The sequence below is a fragment of the Gossypium raimondii genome, chromosome 5, assembly GCF_025698545.1.
Source record: "Gossypium raimondii isolate GPD5lz chromosome 5, ASM2569854v1, whole genome shotgun sequence".
NCBI classification, from domain to species: domain Eukaryota; kingdom Viridiplantae; phylum Streptophyta; class Magnoliopsida; order Malvales; family Malvaceae; genus Gossypium; species Gossypium raimondii.
In genome coordinates, this window is record NC_068569.1 from 23,923,123 (window position 1) to 23,944,252 (window position 21,130).

Consider the following 21,130-nt stretch of genomic DNA (forward strand, 5'->3'; position numbering starts at 1 on the left):
GGGGTCAAATTATAAATAATAAGAATATCTCTAAAAATTTTCTGAAATAATTTCTTCAGAAATTTTTTTCTTCAATTAAGATTAAAATTAATCACATTAATATTAAATTAATAAAATATTATCAAGATAAATATTAAATTAATATTAATATTAATATTAATTGTTTCTTGATAGAATTTGGTGAAACTTGTTTTAGATTTCAGATCAAATTGATTGAATATATAAATATTGGAAGGCCAAATTTATTATTAGGTCAATAAATAAAAGCCCACATTAGCTTTTCATCCCTCATTTAACCACAACTAATGGAAAGTGACTGAAATATATAATTTCGAGAAATTGAATGTTTAAATCGAAAAAAATATTAATTAAATGACCAAAATAGAACGAAATGCATAGTTAAATAACTATTATTATATTTCAGCTTTTTTTAAAAATCAAACTTATTTAAATTGAATTCCACCCATTTGAGGTTCATCAAATTTTTTTAAAAATGACTTTTTAATGATATTTTAAGTCCTTTTCACTAAGTTATAAATAAAATACTTATTGTTATAAAAAGCTAAATAAATAAAAATGAGATTCTATTAGATTAATTATCTTTTTAACTTAAAAATCTAAATAAAAATAAAATTCAATTAGATTAATTATTTTGAACTTATAAATCTAAATTTGACTCAAAATCTAATTCATGACTCAATGAGAAGGATCATCTCTTTTAGATTTTTGTTCTTCCTTTTGGATGGTTATTTTTTGTTTGCTTCTCACAAATAGCTTAAGTAAAAAAAAAACACACAAATTAATAGATATTAGCTGATGGAATTTGATTTTAAAAATTAAAAAGTTTATCAAACGTGTATGCGTGGAAATCACAAATTTAAAATATAAATGTTTATTTAAAATTACATATAATAAATAATAAAATGTATGATTTAAAACTAATTAATAATAACACGTGGAATATGTAAATGAAAAACATAGATTAAATTATTTATCATGGTGTTGTTATCAATCTTGAGCCGATGCCGAGTTAACCGACAATGTAATAAAGTGTGCATAATAAAATTAAAATGTATAAAAATATTTTCAAAAATTTTAATTGAATAGAAAACTAAATATTTTATTAATGCAATTGGTGTGTGTTCAAATCTCACAATATACATATTTTTAATGGGCTTTTAAGTTAAAAGGCTAAAATATCCTCGAATAATATTGCTTATTTTAATTACGGAAGGGCATTCCCATAACTTCCTAACCGAGTTGGTGACCCGATTGAGGGTGACACAAGAGCTTAAATAATGGTATAGATTTACAATGGATGAAAGTAATAAAATGTGCATAATAAAATTAAAATTTATAAAAATATATTTAAAAAAGCTTTAGCTACACGGTAAATTAAAGGTTTTATTAATGTAATTAGTGTGGGTTCAAATCTCACAATATGCATATTTTTATTGATTTTTTAAAGCGGAAAGATTAAGATACCCTCGGATAATATTATTTATTTTATTGTAATTTCCTAACTCGATTAAGGGTAACACAAATTTAGTAAAACACTTAAATAATATTATAAATAATATTATGTTGTAGAATATATGAGTAGACCTAATCATGGGCCGGGCCATTCGGCCAGGGCCGAAGGTCTGCCTGAAAAGTAGAAAGGTTTGGGTAAAAATATAAGCCTAAAATTGGGTTTGGGTAAAAAAAAATAAGGTCCATTTAGAAAAATTGTTAGTTTTTCACTGTTTTGCTGTGATTTCACTAATATATTGTTACTATTTTATTGTTATTGTTTGAATATTGTATAACTCTTATTTTATTGTTAATTTTGCTACATTTTAGAGACATTTATTTATTAAGTTGTACATATATTAGTGTTATTTAAGTATAAAAACTTTTTTTAATTTATTTTTAATTTGTTGAAAAATATTTATTTAATATTTTTAGTGTATTTAATGTATCATATTTTTTTAAAAATTTATTTAAAAATAATATAAAATTTTTAATACAGACGAGTTAAAGCTAAACTCGAGTTTTAGCTTTTTATCTAAGGGAAAAAATTTTATACATATTTTCTGGGCTATGTCAAGCCCAAGCCCATAAAATAAGTCTACAATTTTATTATAACTAGCTCGAACTCAGTTTGACCCATAATAACCTCTATATAGAAGTAGATGAAGGATGCAGAGCGGAGATGTATGGCCTGTTAAGGTTTAAAATTTGATTGGGCCTACATTTGGCATCTAAAACCTCAGCAAAGCCTTCAACTATTATTTTATACAATCATTTTAAAGGAAATAAAATTGTAAAAGAGCGACTATTACTTATTTTCAAAAAAGTGTTGAATAGAGTAATCGTACTTAATGTAAAAAAATTTAAGTTAGATTTTATTTTATTAAAAATTGAAATAAATTATCTTTTTTACTAAAAATTTAGATATTCAAATTACCAAGACCATTTCAATACTCATGCACAAACTGAACCAACAATTAGGAGAAGCACGAAAATGAAAGCTTCTATGAATACGGGTACCTTCAATACATCGAAGTTCATTGCCTATGGATAAAGAAAAACCGTTTCAACATAATAATAAAAAACAACAAAAACTAGAGCAAACATAAAATAACGGATTCGAAATTGTGACCAAGCATCACCCATTTGTTCTATACCCGATTCATAACTAGAAAGTTTTTCTAGACCATTTCTAATCGGGACTAAAAGTCCAAAAATTAGAAATGTCAAAATAGGAATAGCACTTGATATTATTAGAAATGCCCACAAAATATCATATTTGTAAAGGAGAAACGTAAACGAACTCCTATGAACGTGAAAAATAGATCGGACTAGTCGCTTCGACTTGAAATTCATTGTCAAGTCATTCGCAACTGATTGTCCTAACCCTTAACTAAGAGGATAAACACGTTTCAGTCTACTTAAACCCAGATATTCTTACATTAACAACAATATCAAAATCAACAAAATTGATCACTGAATCCTTAACCTTTAACTCAATACTTTAATATGCCACTCCTTTAATTTATATCTAAAGAAATATTATAAATTAAATTTGTACTTTAAATCTGTGATTACTTATATCCAAATTAAATGATAAGGACTGGTAAAAGATGTAAAATAACTATAAAATCAATTTTTGAATGAGTGTTAAATCAAAAGTTTTGTAAATCTATTTTTACGTTAATTAAGTCTTAATTCTATTACAATAAATATTATTGTCAATGCAGTAGAATACGGGTTCGAATATGTTGAAACATATTACCCTCTTATTTATGAATTGAAGATGAGCTATGAGTAGTATACTTTGTCTTTTCATTTTTATATAATATGTTTAAATAAAAATTTTAAATGATTCGAAAAAAGCCACTTCTACAAAATTACTATTAATTTTAAAAACAAATATACTTTTTAGTTTTTTCTCTTGTGCTCTCGTGGGGGGTTTTTTACCTAAGTAGGATAGAAAAAAAAATTTACTGAAATAGTATGTCAGAAAATTTTTTTACCAAAATAGGTTACTTTTTCATTAGAGCCTATTTGGTAGGCGCCAATGAATAAAATAATAATAATAAAAAAATTTTGATTAAAATATAATTTATACTTTTCCGGATTAGTATATAACCCGTATAATACATAGTATTGGCGCCTATCTGGAAGGCGCCAATGGTGGTGCCTATTTGGGAGGCGCCAATGGTGAACAAAATATTGTGAATTTTTCCCAAATTACTAACAAATTAATTATAAAATAATTACAATATTCATACAAAAAATTACAATGTTACAATATATCCCCACATTATAATATTCATACAAAATTATAATATTACAATATTCATACAAAAAAATTGCAATATTCATACAAAATTATAATATTACAATATTCATACAACATTACAATATTCATAAAAAATTATAATATTCATACAAAATTACAATATTACAATATTCATACAAAATTATAATATTACAATATTCATTCAAAAAATATAATATTCATACAAAATTACAATATTCATACAAAAAATTGCAATATTCATACAAAACTATAATATTACAATATTCATACAAAAATTTATAATATTCATACAAAATTACAATATTCATACAAAAATTATTAATCCAAAACTATAAATACAAATTTAATTATAAAATAATTACAATATTCATACAACATTACAATATTCATAAAAAATTATAATATTCATACAAAAATTTTAAAATATTCATACAAAATTCTAATCTAAACTATAAACACTAAATATAGATAATTTATAATTAATAATTAATAAAAAATTCACAATATTTTCTAAAATATATCCTAAAAAATTCACAAACTATAAACCTTTTAAATTATAAACAAAATTATTTATTAAAAAAATACATTACCATTGGCGCCTCTCCATCAGGCTCCTTCATTGGCGCCTACTTGAGAGGCGCCACCCGACCCGACTTGTATTTTGATCCGTATTTTTTTCAAAAAAATATTAAAAAAATATATAATTATATTTTATTAAAATTATTATTATTATTTTATTCATTGGCGCCTACCAAATAGGCTCCAATGAAAAAGTAACCTATTTTGGTAAATTTTTTTTCTGACATCCCATTTCAGTATTTTTTTTTCTATCCTATTTGGGTAAAAAACCCTCTCGTGGGTGTCACATAAATGCAATAAAACAACACGATTCAGGTAATTTTCTAATATTTTGATAAGGTCCTCCTTTATAAAAATTATAATAAATTATAGTTAAACTTAAACGTCAAGGGGTGGTGGCGCAGTTGGCTAGCGCGTAGGTCTCATAGCTTCTGAGTTATCCTGAGGTCGAGAGTTCGAGCCTCTCTCACCCCATTATTTTTTTCCATTTTAAAATTAATCAAGAAAAAACAGGTGGTCATGTTTCACTGTCGTTAGACGGCATTATTTTTATTTTAAAAAAATTCTTTCAAATTAAATTTTAGAATTTAATCTTGCAGTTTAGGTATCCTTATTTTGTTATTAATGGAAAATTGAATGCCGATAGCAATTCTCTAACCAGTTAGAAAATTTGCAGTTTCTCTTTTTTGGGGTCTAAGACCTATGGTATCCGATGGCCAATATTTCTCTTTCACATAACCTACATTTGCTTTCCAATCTCCGCTATCTTCTCTTCCATATCTCAGCTTCATGCACTTACGGCAAGTGCTTTAGCTTTTATGCCATCATCAATTGTCCTTAATCTCAACCATAACTAAAAGCTTGGGCCCTAAGGAATTGAACAAGATACTCCCATTTATCCACCAAAATTTATTACTACATCACAAGATCCAGGATTAAGATCCAATTAATCAGTTCACCTTTTGTTTTGTTATTTCTTTTGAGTAGCAAATAAATAAGTACTAAATACAGAAAAATTGGTTGAGAAGGGGTTACTTTGAATCATATGGTGCCCCATGCATAAGTATTCATGAATCCCCAGCATTTCCACGTTAAGATGTTCATCGATAAATACTTGTAATGTGTAATGCAACCTCCCAACCTGATCCAGACGTGAAGGTCACATTAACCATTAAAATGACTTTGTAAAATATTCAATTTTAGTTAGAGTTAACAACTCATTTTTACTTTAATCAATTTGTCTATAGTTCAACAACTAGAGTATGCTTCTATCAAAATTTACCAAAATCGTTATCTTTTCTGTTCGGAGTTGGTTTAGGGTCTAAGTTGTTATGGTTTTAAGCCATTTGTAAACATGATTTATTTTAGGTTCAACTAGAAAAAATTTCTCTACCTCATATTCTATGATTGAAAATTAATGCCTAAAGTTTTATTTGTTAAATAAATAACAAAATATTAATTTTCATGCCCAAAATTATATAATTAATCTTGTTCGATTTTTTGAGTTAAAGTGTCTTGCAAAATCCAAAATCAAATGGGTAGCGAGTTCATGTCACATTCTGTATAAACAAAATAAAATTGAACAGATTAGTTTATGAAATAAGTAAAATATGTTCTTATATATACAATTGTAAAAGAGATAACAATAAATTTGTTTAGGGTTTTAGTTTAGGGTATATGATTAATTTAAAATTTAAGGCCGGTTTAGGAGTTACTATTTTAAGGTTTATGGAGTTTGGATTTAGGGATTATGGATTGGGGAGTATAATTTAAGGGTTGGGATTTAAGGTTTAGAGGTTAATTAGGGGTTAAGGGTTTAGGGGTTAGACATTTTGAGGTTAAGAGTTAAGGATTTAGAGTTTAGGCCCTAGGGGTTGGGTTAGGGTTTTGGGTTTAGATTAATTAGGTTTTTAATTTATATTTTAAATATGTTCTTATATAATTATAAAAGAGATAATAATAAATTTAATATATTGAAATTATGAGTATAGTTTAAATTATTTAAGAGATATATAATAGATAGACTTTATATGTATTGAATGGTTAATTTAGGGTTTAAGGTTAATGTTTACTTGAGATTTATTAAATGATAAAATTTTATACAATTAATTAATGCTTTTATATTTAAAAATTTTAATCTAAACCATTTAATATATTTAAATATTAGTTTAAATAGAATTAATAAATAAGTTTAAAAAAGTAATAGATTAATATGGATATTTAGGTAAAATTTTATCAAAACGCCACCGTTTATCTTCAATAAATTAATTTTTAGTGGCGTTTTTATATAAACGCCAGAATTATGCATTAAAATTTAGTAAAAACGAGGCTGTCTCTTTTCAGTACTTTAATTTTTAGTGGCGTTTTTATTAAAAACGCCACAAAAGATCATTTTACTTTAAAAAAAGCGCGTAAACAACCCGCTTTCATTTTTCAACCAAATCCAAACCCTAAAGTGCGCCTCTCCCAATTTCTTCTTCACTTTGAGGTTTGAGCAGATCGGATGGTTCGTTCATCCAAGGTGGTCAATGTGGGAACCAGATCAGGGCTAATTTCTGGGAAGTCATATGCGACGAGCATGGAGTTGACAACACTGGAAAATATAACGGTGACTCCGACCTTCAGTTGAAGCGCATCAATGTCTACTACAATGAAGCCAGTGGTGGAAGGTATGTCCCACGCGCTGTTCTCATGGATCTGGAGCCGGGCACTATGGATTCCGTCAGATCTGGTCCTTTTGGACAAACCTTTCGCCCCGATAACTTCGTCTTCGGACAGTCTGGTGCTGGCAACAACTGGGCCAAGGGTTATTACACGGAGGGAGCTGAGCTCATTGATTCTGTTCTTGATGTTGTCAGGAAAGAGGCTGAGAATTGTGATTGCTTACAAGGTATAAACCCTACAGCTTTGACCCTTTTTTTTCTTTCCCCCAAAGCACTTTTAACCTATAGGTTTTGTTGAAATCTCTGTTTTTTGGTTCTTGGTTTAATGTTAAATTTATCCTTTCACCTCCGTCAATTTTGGATCTCATAATTTATTTTTGGTTCTTGGGTTCAGTAAGCTATTTTTGGTGCTTTCCAGGAGATTTTCTTTCATTTTCCTTTCTCCTATTTCGGTGGATTTTAGGGAGGTCTTTTATTTCATCTTTAGTGCTGATATATTTCTCCTTAGTCTGGACTATGTCTTCTTGTCTGTTATACCTACTGAACACTTCTATTTTGAAGTAAAATTGTTATAAACAACACAGAGGTTTTATTAAGCAAACTTTAGCAAGGGACTTCACAAACTTTAGCAAGGTTAGTTTGGCTTAAAAATTCTATGTTGAATGGATATTTTCCTTTGAGTGTAACTCTTCTAATGTTCAGCTGAGAGAAAGAAGTTATTAACATTGCTTACCATGCAGCAATGAAATCTCAGAACCTACTGCTCCCGCTTCTGAGGTTTTCCAGTTAGTGGGCGTGTACGTTAGACCAGTAGCTCATTTCTAGTATTGTTAAAAAAGGCTTTAGATGATAATACTTGTATTTTGACTGTAATTCTGGCAGATAATGGAGACAATGCAAGGTCAAAGTCTTCAGCAGCACTTTTTCCTGCTTCTAATGAATTATATGTACATCATATCACTATCAAAATCTATTTGTTGCGTTGTTCAATTAACTTTAGCGACTTAATTGTGAAATCTTTCTTCTTTTTTGCCTTCTTAGTGTTTTGCAGCATATAGTTGATTTCAATTTTCCAAGGTTAGCAGATTTTGGAGCTGCAATATCTGGTGCAAACAAATTGCAATGCCAGCAAGTTATTGAAGAGTTGGATGTGAGTGCACTGGATACAATGTACTATTGATTACTGATCTTTTTTTAGATCTTTTTCTGGTTTAGTTGGTTTTATATTTGATTAGGGTATCACAAGTCTCAAACATCTAGTATGTGAATTATCCTGAATAGGCATTGACCTGTTTGTTTGATTTTATATATTTGGAGATTGGAGTAATTATCTTTTTTCTTGTTAAACTGTTCTGTACTGTTTTCATTAGGTGCATAAGCGGTTGCAACTTACACTGGAATTAGTAAAAAAGGAAATGGAAATCAGCAAGATTCAGGTACTTAATGCCATTGAATCTCCTTGCACCTCTACGTTATTTAAACCTTTTTGTTGTTGTTGTTTGATTTGAGTAGGTCTAAATCATTTGAAGCATACTTTTAGGACTCAATTGCGAAAGCAATCGAGGAAAGATAAGTGGTGAACAACGTTGATACTTGTTGAATGAGCAGCTTAAGGCAATAAAGAAGGTATTTTTATTCCAATATATTATTATTATGTATGTTCTTCTTGCTAATGCTTTTACCAATTTATCTTTAAATATAGTCTAATATGCCCCCATATAATCATTTTATTTTCTTTGAACTCTTTTCTCTATTCTTTATTCCAACCTTTCCTCTGTAGAAATTGGAATGAATTTCATTTTTTTCCTGGTGCAGGAACTTGGGTTAGAAACAGACGACAAAATTGCACTTTCAGGTTAGTTCTGTTTCTTGTCATATTTGGCAGAATCACAAGATAGTATTTACCCATTTGCGTTTCCTCTATCTCTCACACACACACAAAAATGGTCATTTGCGTGCATGGATGCTCCTCTTGAACATTGTTGTTGAAGTAATTTTTCTTACAGATGAAGAACTAGACTAATTGTTTATTTTCAGACTTTTTTTTCCAATAAAAAGTAACTTTCTGAATTTCAGTTATATTATAATAATATAACAGCAATTTCTAGTCTATGTAAACCACCAAGCATAAGTTGCTACACAATTGTAGTTATCTTTTTAAATAATACTAATTTTGTCATGTAGTTACTCAAAGAGGGCAGATGCTACTGAGAATTTGCAAGAAGCCGTGGATGTATTTTTCTTTGGTCACACATGGAGTGATAAGTAAAGTTTTCTTTTTTTGTTTTACCACTACGGAAAATTAAGGTGATGTTTTTATTATTAGACTAAAAATAAGGACGACATTGAGAAATTAAATATGTAGCCAAAATTTTGTTCCCTGTAAGTAACATATACTCGTACAGTTCAATCAATTCAGCGCTGCAAGAAAACGGAAGCGAATGTATAATAACCGTGTATTGTAGTAATAATTTTTGTTATATATTAATGAAAAGAATATATGTTCTTTTACTTTTATTGCCATATTATAGGTGAATGTTGAAATTTATTACTATAATTTATTTTACTTTTATTGTTAATGAAAAGTAATACATTCAAAATAAAATTTGACCATTCTATTTGTTATTATAAAAATTCATTTAATAAAAATGCTTTTAGTGGCGTTTTCTATAAAAGCGTCGCTAAAGGTCATGCTTTTTAGCTGCGTTTGTGATAAAAGCGCCGCTAAAGATCATGTTTCTTTAGCGGCGTTTTTGGGTAAAGCGCCGCTAAAGGTCCTGTTCTTTAGCGGCATTTTTAATAAAAGCGCTGCTAAAGGTCTCGTTCTTTAGCGGCGTTTTTTTTCAAAGCACCACTAAAGGTCATGACCTTTAGCGGCGTTGTCAATAGCGGCGTTTTTTGCGGCGTTTGTGGAAGTGCCACAAATACTTTTAGTTGCGCTAAAAAGCGCCGCTAAAGGCCTAAAAAAACGCCGCTAAAAACCAGTTTTGGTGTAGTGATAATAGCATACAAACATGCAGTGCAAAGAACAAATCAAAATCATGATATCTACAAAATTTACAGTATCCAATGGCAAACTCATGAATGACTGTGTAGTCTACTACCCAATTCATCTCTACACACCACAGTAAGAGTTTCCCAGAACTCGTCCAGCCCTACACACCAAAACAATATTTACGGATGAGCTGCCAGTATATTAGTGAATTTGATTGGGGAACCAATCCAGCTTTTAAAGCCTGAACTTCCTCCTTCAACAACCCAACCCTTATGCAACAGTATGGCATGCTATTAGTGACAGGAAATAGTGACAGTAGCAGTATTAATTATGCGACTATCATGAAATTGTAAAAATTGTTTGTCTAAGCAGTAACAGTAGGCATGCATCAATTGTATGAGCAGAAATATCATTGAAACATCATCATACATACTCAACAACATCATTTCATAAAAATGGCAGCATAGTACAACCATACTTACGTCACACAATTGAGTTTTCAACCAAACAATGCTCACAGTTTTTCAACGACTTAACAAAGGATGTACCCCTTTCAGATATGATGTTTCTAGTGCATTCACAATCACGAATCAAGGTTGTTTAGTAATCATAATAATAATAAAAAGCAACTAAACATGCTCGAAGCACCCACACATTTGACCTAAGCCCCCCCACACGGCATAACACAGTTAGAACACACAACTTCACTCCACACGCCCGTGAGACACTTTCACTATTTCGGCACACTCTTTTAGTTTAATTTCGATCCAGTTCACCTAGATTTGGTTCTTCAAACGGCAAGCACATGCAAATACATAACATTAGAATCGGCAACATAAGTCTTCGGCAAGATCCGAAAGAGACCAATTAAGCAAAACGGGAAGAAGTAAAACGCAACTTAGTTGCGCATCCGAAAACAGAGTCTAACCAATCTAAGGAATCTTGCTTACCAATCTACAGCAATTGGAAACGGTACAATTGTCGACAGACCTACACGTCAATAGAATCCGAACAAGCAAGGTGTGATTCGGCAACGAGGAAGAAATGCCTAGAGTTTCGGCACACTAAGATTTTGTACACTAAAAAATGCGGCACATGTATATATTGTACTAAGGTTTTTAGCATTTTGACAGATTAGGCCTAAATAGAAGCCCAATTGCACGCTCAAACAAAAAATTAAAATAAATTCAACAGTCCACAATTTTAATTTGAAATTTAACCCATAGGTCGGGGCGTGACATGTAAATTTAAATTTTTAGTGTAAATGGGCTTAAAAGGGCAAAAAAGGAACCCAGAGATCCAGATCCTCACATGCAAAATTTATTGATTATTGCTGTATAAGAAATGGGATAGAGTACTGAAATAACTTTCTGACATTTCCCTAAGCACCCAGTTTTTTATACGAGCACATCACATGCAATGGGGGAATTTGTTTGAGAGGCTTAAAATAGGTCATAGAGGTAAATGAATGGTCCTTAAGCCTTTTTCACATATCGGGTTTTTCAATTTTCGCAATTATTGTTCGCCATTTGATTGGGGCATTTTTACATATACCTAGCATGCTATAAAGTGGTCATCCGCCTAATAATAATAATAATAGCCAGTTTTTCCACCAAGATTTGTTGAGTGTGGGCTCCCGTGTCATCTACTTTTTATCCATTGCTTGGTGCTTGATTGATGCTAATCAAAAGATTAGCAGAAAAAACTATGGGGGGTTTATTCTAGTACTTGCTATCTAGGGATGACATTGAGTATATTGCAAATTCGAATTTCATAAATATTTGACCCGTCTTTATTAACATTTACATTTTTTATCAATTTAGTCCTTATTCAAATGTTATGATTTTTTACTATTTAAAAAATTTAAATTATTTACTAATATGGTATATTAGACAAAATAGTAATGAATGATTGAGAGCTAATTTGCTACAAATAAAAGAGTAGGGATCAAATTGAGGAAAAGTATAAAATTGAGATTAAATTTGTTATTATCCCTTATACATAAAAAAAACTAAATTAAAAATTGAATAGTACAAACTTTAATGGAGTTTTACTACTTCATCAATCTAGATTTATAATTTTATAGAAGCCTTTGTTTAAATGTTAAGTCACCAATAAATATATAAATAATAAATGTGGATATTTTGTTAATATTTTATTACACCACTTTAATGAAATGATAAAGTGGGTTAACTTAGGCAAGAGAATGAACTGCCAAACCTTAAACTCTAATCATTGATGTAAAACCATTGGCTTAAACTGAAATCATATACACGTTATGGGATTATTAATGAAGTTTAGATGTTAAAAAATTCTCAAGAATTAATTAAATTTTAATAAAAATTACAATAAATTGATTTTTTAATTGAAAATTAGTAATTAGTTGAGACCTAAAATATACATTTTTTTCGAAACTTTTGATGAATCATTAAGTGGGTTGTTATGAAAATAATATGGTGGCGGATGTGATATTTGATGGGAAGAGTTTAATTAATTTTTAAATTATTTTGAGAGTTTAATTGAATTTTAATTAATTAAACGTAATAGTTATTAAAATATTATAACAAATTTAGAAAATTATAAAATTATAGAAAAATATATTTTATTTAAAATTTTAAAAAATATTAAGTATTATAAAATAGTATTAATGTATTGTGAAAAAATGAAAAATCATAGAAATTATATAAATTACAAAAATAGCAAAATTATAAAATATTTTTAATATATTACAAAAAAAACTGAAAGAATTAGAAAATTTTAAAATTTTAAAAATAAAAAACTAAAATTAACATTTAAGCATATTCTACCTCACATTTTCTAATTTATTTTGTCTTTAAGTAATTTTAAAAAACAACTTTTTAGAGAATTTATTTTTGAAAATATAAAAATGATACGATTTTATTCCTACGGCCACAGTTATCACGAATTCTAGTGTGATATTACACAAGTTTGGATCTGAGCTTTGAGACATCAAATGACCTACACATGTATTTTTCCCTTGAAAAGAGTATGTCGATTGTCGGCGTATAAATACAAAAACCTTGGTCTGAAAATTATTGCTTGTCCCTTTCATTTAGACATAAATAGTCTACTAATTGCATTGTTTTTTCTATATAAAAAACCTTTTTCTTTTAATTGTTTTAAATATATATATTTTTCGCCAATTGAGTTAGCGCGATTAGTATTGGCATTGTTACCAATACAAGAGGATGTGGATTCGAGTATGCTGAGGCGCATTATCTTCCTATTTATGAATTAGGGAGAGACTGAGTAGTTCTAAGCTTTATCTATAAAAAAACAGAAATAATCAGAATCTATAATGAGATTATATTAATCAAATATCATATATTTATGAAATGCTATTGTGGTACACTTTGTTGTTATTAAAATGTAGATTCCTTCTATGAAGTATGGAAGTGTTCATGCATGTAACTTTCAATGAAATTGATTAACATGTCTGACATTTTAACAATGAGTAATTTTCAAATATTTTTAATTTTTTTAGATTTATTCGTGGCACACACCATCATGTTTTTTTTTTGGCATTTTAACAATGAGTAATTTTTAATTTTAATCCTTTTAATATGTTTAAATTTAAAATTTAACTCTTATACTTTAATTTCTAGCCTAATTTATTCTCTATATTTTTATAATACTATTAGTAGGAGTGATTGAGTAGACGATGGAAAAGTGTCGGTTGCCATTGATGCTTTTACTTGCGTGTTCTCTTTCAAACACCCAAAAAAAGATTGCACTCAAATGCTCAACACTCCATCTTGATTCAAAGCTACAAACACCAAGTTGTTCCTTGAAACTTTGCTTGCGGAAGCAACTTGGTAAAAATGTCTGCAGCTTGCTCATTTGTATCACGAGCCTTCAAAACAATTTCTTCAGTAGAAACAAGATTCCGAATAAAATGATAACGAATACCGATGTGTTTGGTTCTACCATGATTAAAGCCTTTTTTTAACAAATTAAATATAAAATATAGTTTTACTTTATGTAATCAAAACAAAATAACATTTTTGGAACAATAATTAATTAAGATAACTAACTTTAATATTAATTAAGTGATAATTAAGATGTTTAGAGTTTTATTCAAGTAATAATTTTATTTTAAAACTATCACAACTTTTTAACGAATAATTATTTTTAAATGGGTGATTATTAACAACTTCTATTAAATTATAATTATTTTAATTGTGAATTTAGTAATGTGATGGAAAATAAAAGATATCCTCGATAATTCAAAAAAATTTCAAACCCGTGCTTTTAAATATATATTACAAATTTTGACTTGGAGGATTTTTAGATTTTTTGTAATTTTTAGAAGTAGTAATTCTTATGATTTTTATAATTTTTTATGTTTTTATAAATTTTGAAGCAATTTTATATTTGTTATAATTTTAATAATTATTTTATTATAATTTTAGCCAACTTTATACATTTTATAATTAAAAAATATTTTATGATTTTCAAATGATATTTTATTTTTTAATAATCGCATCTATAATAAATATGGGTTAATAAATATTTAAATTTAAATCAACTTGAAATATATTTTCTAAAATTTTTATTAATATTTTAAATTTTAAAAAATTATGAGCATGCTTCTATACAACACATCACGTGTCAGCTTCTCATTATTTTCATCCACCATGTCAACATTAGTTTATGGTAAAATAATGATGGTTTTATTAACCTTTTAATCACTAAAAATATAATTGAATGTATTCAATTTTCAAAATTTAACTCTTTTTAAAGAAAAGTTCTAATAACAATGCGATTAACGCAACTCGAATTCAAATCGCACCTAAAATGATAAACACCCTAGTTATCATACCAACAGGATTTAATTAATTTTTCGAGGATAGTATTCATACATATATATTATATACCGAATAGCAAGGGGGGTTTGTCCGAATTTAGCCCTTCCAGCATAAGTCAAACTCGATTTCACAATAAACAAAAATAAAAGCGTTGTCGTTTTTCTGTTAGATCTACGCCCACACCAACTTCAACTCAACGGTTGGTTTTGTATTATCTTTGGATCCTGTTTTAGTTTACCAATTTCTTTCGATTATTATCTAATTATTAAGTTTTTTATTTAAATTTAACGATAAAAATATATAAGTATTACTATAATAATTATAATTAATATTATTAATCAACAATCTCTTAATCTAATGATAAGCTTGCGATTAATTCTTTACATTATTTAAATTAAAATAGGAATATATGCAATTTTAAATAAAAATAAATACGAATAGAATTAATTAAAATAAATTAAAAATCTGAACCTAAACAATAATTTAAATATATCACTTGAACCGACCTAAACACAAATCTATAAATAAATAAATAAATCTAAATCCCGTCCCTTATATATAGTTAGTCTTATGTGTTCCCTAAATTATTAAATAACTTAAATAAAAAAATACTTTAAAATGAGACTTGATTAATATGATGGAAGTAAAATAAAATAATTTACAGTTGGGGTGGCCGCTCGAGCGGTACTGGTGGCGCTTTACCGCGTTTATAGCAGAGAACACTGTCTGAAGATAAAATTTTGGATGAGTAAAAGTTTCAAAATTTTCAAAAAATGTCTATCTTCATTTATTAAAGACATTGGCATGTATTTAAACCATACCATTTCTTTGTTTTTGAATGATTATTACGATCATATATGGAGAGTTTTTATTTTTTCACGAGCTTAGTCGTGATTGGATCGATAGAAAAGTCGTTTACTCAACACTCTTACTGTATCGAAGGCAACTTGTATTACGTTATCTTTCAATTTCCAGCTCAGTTCTTACGAACAAAAAGGTATCTCACAAACTTTTCTTCTTTTATTTTTTATGACTTTGGTTTTTCAAATGGTTGATCCAAATTGGGTATTGATCATTTTAATCTGGGTTTTCATTAGATTTTAGAATTGGGTAGTAAAGAGAGTTATATTTTAATGGAAAACAAATGATTTTGAATGGTAATGAGCTCACCCTTTATTACTTTCAGGTTGTGAAACTCAATGTGTCTACTTTACTTTCCTCAAAAAGCCACTTCTTCAATATTTGCTTTCTTTGAATTTCACTTTCAGCAGTGTTTATAGATCTAGTATCTTAAAACTGTTGGTGATTTCAGGTTATAAAAATGTCAAGGCCTCTGCACCGAGGTGCACCTGCAATACGGGTCACAAGCAGCAGCAATGATCTTTTGGACTCCCAAGTGAAAGAACAAACAGAAAAGGAAGAATTTGATAGAAACCAATCTTCCCACAGGTTTCCTTTTTGGTCACTTTTTTCAGATAATTCTCCTCTTACTAAATACGATGCCACTGACAATGGTTTTGCATCTGATCCTTTCACTGTTGGAACCCCAAGAAGTCGCCATAGGTTAACAATGCTACTTTTGAAGTCAAGTTTAGTTGTGATTGTGATTCTTGCTATTACCGGTTCATTTTGGTGGACACTTTCCATTTCAACATCATCCAGAGGTCATATATTTCATAGTTCTAGGAGACTCCAAGAGCAGCTTGTTTCTGATTTGTGGGATATAGGGGAGCTTTCTTTTGGTACTTCAAGGATGAAAGAAATAGAATTTTGTCCTGGAGAGTTGGAGAACTATATTCCCTGCTTTAATGTTTCGGAGAATCTCGATTCGGGTTTTTCGGATGGCAATGAGTATGATCGAGTATGCAGACAAGGGTCTAGACAAAATTGTCTAGTTCTTCCACCTATGAACTATAAAATTCCTCTAAGGTGGCCAACTGGGAGAGATATCATTTGGGTTGCAAATGTTAAAATCACTGGTCAAGAGGTGTTTACTTCAGGCAGTTTAACCAAGAGGTGAGCTGAGTGTTTCACTTGTCGGTTAACTTCCTTCTTATAGAAGTATTTTAGAACTCGATTCATGCAATTTCAGGATGATGATGTTGGAGGAAGAACAGATTTCCTTCCGTTCAGCATCACTCATGTTTGATGGTGTGGAAGACTATTCCCATCAGATTGCTGAGATGATTGGACTGAGAAATGAATCTAACTTCATACAAGCTGGGGTAATCAGAATTTTCCCGGAACATAAATGTTGAGCTTGTACTTCTCCATTGCTCAATGATTTTTACTTCCTATAGTAACATCATATCTGTTTAGCTTCCCAGTTGACATACTTTTTGAAGTTATCATTTCTTATTTAATTGCCACCTTTTGGCTTGCACATTGTGATTTTGTCTATATAAGCTGAATTAACTTAAAATGTTCTTAATAAGCTACTATGAACAGGACTGGTATTTCACGGTGCCATGATTCCATTAGTTTTCTTTCGCATAATCCATAAGGCTACTTGTGCAGATCCGGACCATCTTGGATATAGGATGTGGATATGGCAGCTTTGGAGCACATCTCTTTTCCGAACAGATCTTAACCATTTGCATTGCGAATTATGAGTCCTCGGGCAGTCAAGTCCAACTCACTCTCGAAAGGGGCCTTCCTGCAATGATTGGTTCTTTCAGTTCAAAACAGTTACCGTATCCATCTCTTTCTTTTGATTTGCTGCATTGTGCGCGCTGTGGTATTGACTGGGATAAAAAAGGTATCAGTTAACAGTTTCCAACTGTGCTTATTTAAAATGTTAAACGCTCTCTAGATGATAAATTCCTAGCCAAAAGTTCGTTTTGACTGCTTAGTTCACACCTGCCAACCAATGGATAATTTGAAGGAATGCACTAAAACCATGGTCAACTTCACTTTTTCCTAGCCAAACTCTTAATAGTATTTGCTAATTATAATTTGTAAACATATTTCTACTCATATATATGACTTTTTCAACATTGTTTATTTCGTTTTTGTGTTTGAGCTGGTCACAATTAAACTTTTATGTTAAATGTGCGCTGCAGACGGTACCTTCTTGATTGAAGTTGATAGAGTTCTAAGGCCGGGCGGGTACTTTGTGTGGACTTCACCTCTTATCAATGTTCAGAGTTCTCTTCGGAACAAAGAGAAACAGAAAAGGTGGAACTTTGTTCGTGATTTTGCAGAAAACCTATGCTGGGAATTGATGTCGCAACAAGATGAAACTGTTGTGTGGAAAAAGACCAGTAAAAAAACCTGTTATAACTCCCGGTAAGGCTGTTTCCTCGATTTACGTCCATTTTCTTCAAAAAAGAATTTATTTTGACTACGTGAATAATTTTTACCAGGAAGTCTGGTTCGGGTCCTTCTATCTGTAGCAAAGTACAAGATGTTGAATTTCCGTATTATCGACCCCTTCAGAACTGTATAGGCGGAATGCATAGCCGCCGATGGGTCCCTATTGAGGAGAGGGCAACTTGGCCTTCTAGATCTAACTTAAACCGAAGTGAACTAGCTTTATATGGTAATTTCATGTTCTTCTCATGCTTATGTTACAAGTAACAATTCCATCATGATAAGACGATGATTAAAGAAATTTCTGACCACCACTCCAATCATCTATTTTCTAATCATTTCGGTATTTTATGAGGTCTACATTTGGATGAACTCAATGAGGATACTGCAAACTATAGGATAATTGTTCGTAATTACTGGTCTCTTCTATCACCGCTAATATTCTCTGACCATCCGAAGAGACCTGGCGACGAGGATCCTTCTCCACCTTATAACATGCTCAGGAATGTGTTAGACATGAATGCTCGCTATGGTGGTTTAAATGCTGCATTACTGGAAGCCAGGAAGTCTGTCTGGGTAATGAATGTAGTCCCAACAACTGGACCTAAGTACCTTCCCCTGATTCTTGACCGGGGCTATTTCGGTGTATTACATGATTGGTGATTCTCTTCTCAAGCTAAACTTTTCTTTATTGCTTTTGTTGTGTTGTTTTAATACATGCATTTTCCGTATAATGAGTTTTGCAACCTAATATGCTTTCCCTCGGGGGTAAACAAAATTATGGGCAATGAACTAATGTGCGGTTTATTTTTAAAATGCATTCATCCTGTGACATTCATAAGACTTAATCCGAAGCAAACTCTACCTGAGGATGTCTATGCTGTTTACTTGTTAGATTGTGTTCGCTAAAATATGAGCAACATATGTCTTCCTTTTCTGTTTCGTGCTTAATTTGTTTTGTGATCACTTTCAGGTGTGAAGCATTTCCAACATATCCTAGAACTTACGATATGGTACATGCAGAAGGACTTCTATCTCTTGAGTCTAGTCAACATTGGAGGTGCACCATGGTTGATATATTCACTGAGATAGACCGGATGCTTCGTCCCGAGGTACTAAAACCAAGCTATCAACTATCAAATATGGTTTCGAATACTTCCAATGGTGTTCTTTTCTTTTGCTACGTTTTAAGATGTGATTCATTTGATGGTTGTTGCAGGGTTGGATAATAATCCGCGATACGGCTCTGCTTATTGACTCAGCTAGAGTTCTAACTAGGCGGTTGAAATGGGAAGCCCGTGTCATAGAAATCGAAAGTAACAACGACGAGAGACTCCTTATCTGTCAGAAACCCTTTTTCAAGAGACAACCAAGCTAAGAACAGTTTCTCATGAAACCCGAAGTTCGAGTCACGGTGTTTTGTGCATGTTTAAGTAATCTTCATAAAAGCTCCACCATGAATGGGGGATACTATATATTTAGAATGGAAATGAGAAAGCAGAAAGATAAAAGGAGGAAAAACGAGAACGAAAGTCGACGGAACCAACAACCTGACTGACTCCTATGGATCCGTAAGGCATACGTAGGACCTTGTAAGTACTCAATCCGAGGCACCATTGCAAGTGGATAACGAGTATTGCATTAGATTTAAAATTTAATGTTAATGTCTCATTATAAACTATACAACCCACATGATTAAAATTGTGAAGATGATCTAAAGAATAAGCAAAAGCAGTAAGCTGTGAAACCTCGGCAGTTGCCATTGATGATGATTTTTTCTTCTTCATATCATTCATATTCAATGGAAGAAAACTCATTCATTAATCTGAATCCCAAACTCAATCCAATCATTTTTCGTTTTTATTTGCATTTTTTTTCAAAAACCACGCTTTTACTTGTCATACATAATTATTTAATCTCAATTTAAATAAAATTTAAATTCGAAATAATTTAAATTTAATATTATTAAAACCTAAATATTCAAAATTGATTGAATGAATTTATGGGGGCAATTGACATAAATGCCAATGGGGCAGAGCAATTAAATTCATAAAGTGAAGACATGTGATTGAGTTTTGATGACAAGTTAGAATGCAGTAATAGATGGGGACTAGGACCTATCATATCTAATGAGGTCATGCATTTGGACTGAGAATTTCAGTTGAAAATATCCATGATGTTGAATGATGTAAGTAAATGCCATCCCCTCCCTTCATTTTCCTTAAATATTCATGTTTAAGAAAGCGATTTACATTGGTGTAAAATTAATTATATATTTTTATACGATTAATATTTAACGATTTAATTATTAAATTTATCAATATAATTATATTTGTTATGTAAATAAATTTCTAAATTGATGTAATATTTTTATTATAATAATTTAAAATATTATATATATTGATATTTAGTGAACGATTAGAAGTTTTTTTTACATAAAACAAATAGAGAATCTTAATTTATATTAAATTTGACATGTATAATTTATATGAATAGAATATTAAATATGACAGTTTTAGATCGTTAGAATATTAATTGTACAACAATATATAAAAGGGTATAAGTGGATCTCTTCTTCATGTTTAATATTTATATTTAGACTGCACTTGTTTCACTGAAAACAACTTTCTAAAAATAATTTATAATTTTCTTGTGTTTAAATGATTTTGCTTAAAATATTTTCCTTTGTTTGACAAATTTTATGAAATCATTTTTTAGAAGTTGTTTTAGTCAAACAAAAACAATATAAATATACTTGTTGCAAAATATTATTGTAATATTCCCTTTTGACAATCGAAATTTATTTTATAATAAGATAATATTTCCTATGTTAACTAGTGGTTAGAGTTGTCCATGGGCCGGGTTCGGGCTGGGCTCTAACAAAGTTCTACGCTCGGGCTCAGCCTCGCCCAAAAAATGTGCCTAAATTTTTACCCAAGCTTGA

At 30.0% G+C, this 21,130-nt stretch overlaps 2 protein-coding genes and 1 non-coding gene across 15 annotated transcripts; all 3 read left to right on the top strand.

Annotated features, from left to right (window-relative positions):
* Positions 1-4,776: 4,776 nt before the first annotated feature.
* Positions 4,777-4,861, top strand: TRNAM-CAU (transfer RNA methionine (anticodon CAU)). The gene is given in 2 exon segments: positions 4,777-4,814; positions 4,826-4,861. It is a non-coding gene; the product is annotated as a tRNA-Met (tRNA).
* Positions 4,862-6,790: 1,929 nt separating this feature from the next.
* On the top strand, positions 6,791-9,561 carry LOC105770272 (uncharacterized). 9 transcript variants are annotated; one of them, XM_052631501.1, is made up of 7 exons: positions 6,791-7,277; positions 7,933-7,997; positions 8,092-8,220; positions 8,421-8,486; positions 8,563-8,676; positions 8,866-8,905; positions 9,235-9,561. In XM_052631501.1, the coding sequence occupies exons 1-4, from the start codon at positions 7,026-7,028 to the stop codon at positions 8,452-8,454; spliced, it is 480 nt and encodes a 159-aa protein (XP_052487461.1). In that variant the 5' UTR covers positions 6,791-7,025; the 3' UTR covers positions 8,455-8,486; positions 8,563-8,676; positions 8,866-8,905; positions 9,235-9,561. The 9 variants fall into 9 exon arrangements, 6 of the variants coding, with proteins under 6 accessions (XP_052487461.1, XP_052487460.1, XP_052487462.1 ...); XM_052631499.1 differs by having other exon boundaries at positions 6,795-7,277; positions 8,092-8,200; XM_052631498.1 differs by having other exon boundaries at positions 6,795-7,277; positions 8,092-8,200; positions 8,591-8,676.
* Positions 9,562-15,569: 6,008 nt separating this feature from the next.
* Positions 15,570-20,016, top strand: LOC105770166 (probable pectin methyltransferase QUA2). 5 transcript variants are annotated; one of them, XM_012591245.2, is made up of 10 exons: positions 15,571-15,871; positions 16,187-16,323; positions 16,426-16,890; positions 16,967-17,099; positions 17,392-17,632; positions 17,937-18,162; positions 18,240-18,415; positions 18,542-18,845; positions 19,160-19,298; positions 19,406-20,016. In XM_012591245.2, exons 1-10 carry the CDS (start codon positions 15,713-15,715, stop codon positions 19,562-19,564), a joined length of 2,139 nt encoding a protein of 712 aa, XP_012446699.2. In that variant the 5' UTR covers positions 15,571-15,712; the 3' UTR covers positions 19,565-20,016. The 5 variants fall into 5 exon arrangements, with proteins under 5 accessions (XP_012446698.2, XP_012446699.2, XP_012446700.2 ...); XM_012591246.2 differs by having other exon boundaries at positions 16,429-16,890; XM_012591244.2 differs by having other exon boundaries at positions 15,570-15,871; positions 16,187-16,890.
* The last annotated feature ends 1,114 nt before the right edge of the window (positions 20,017-21,130 follow it).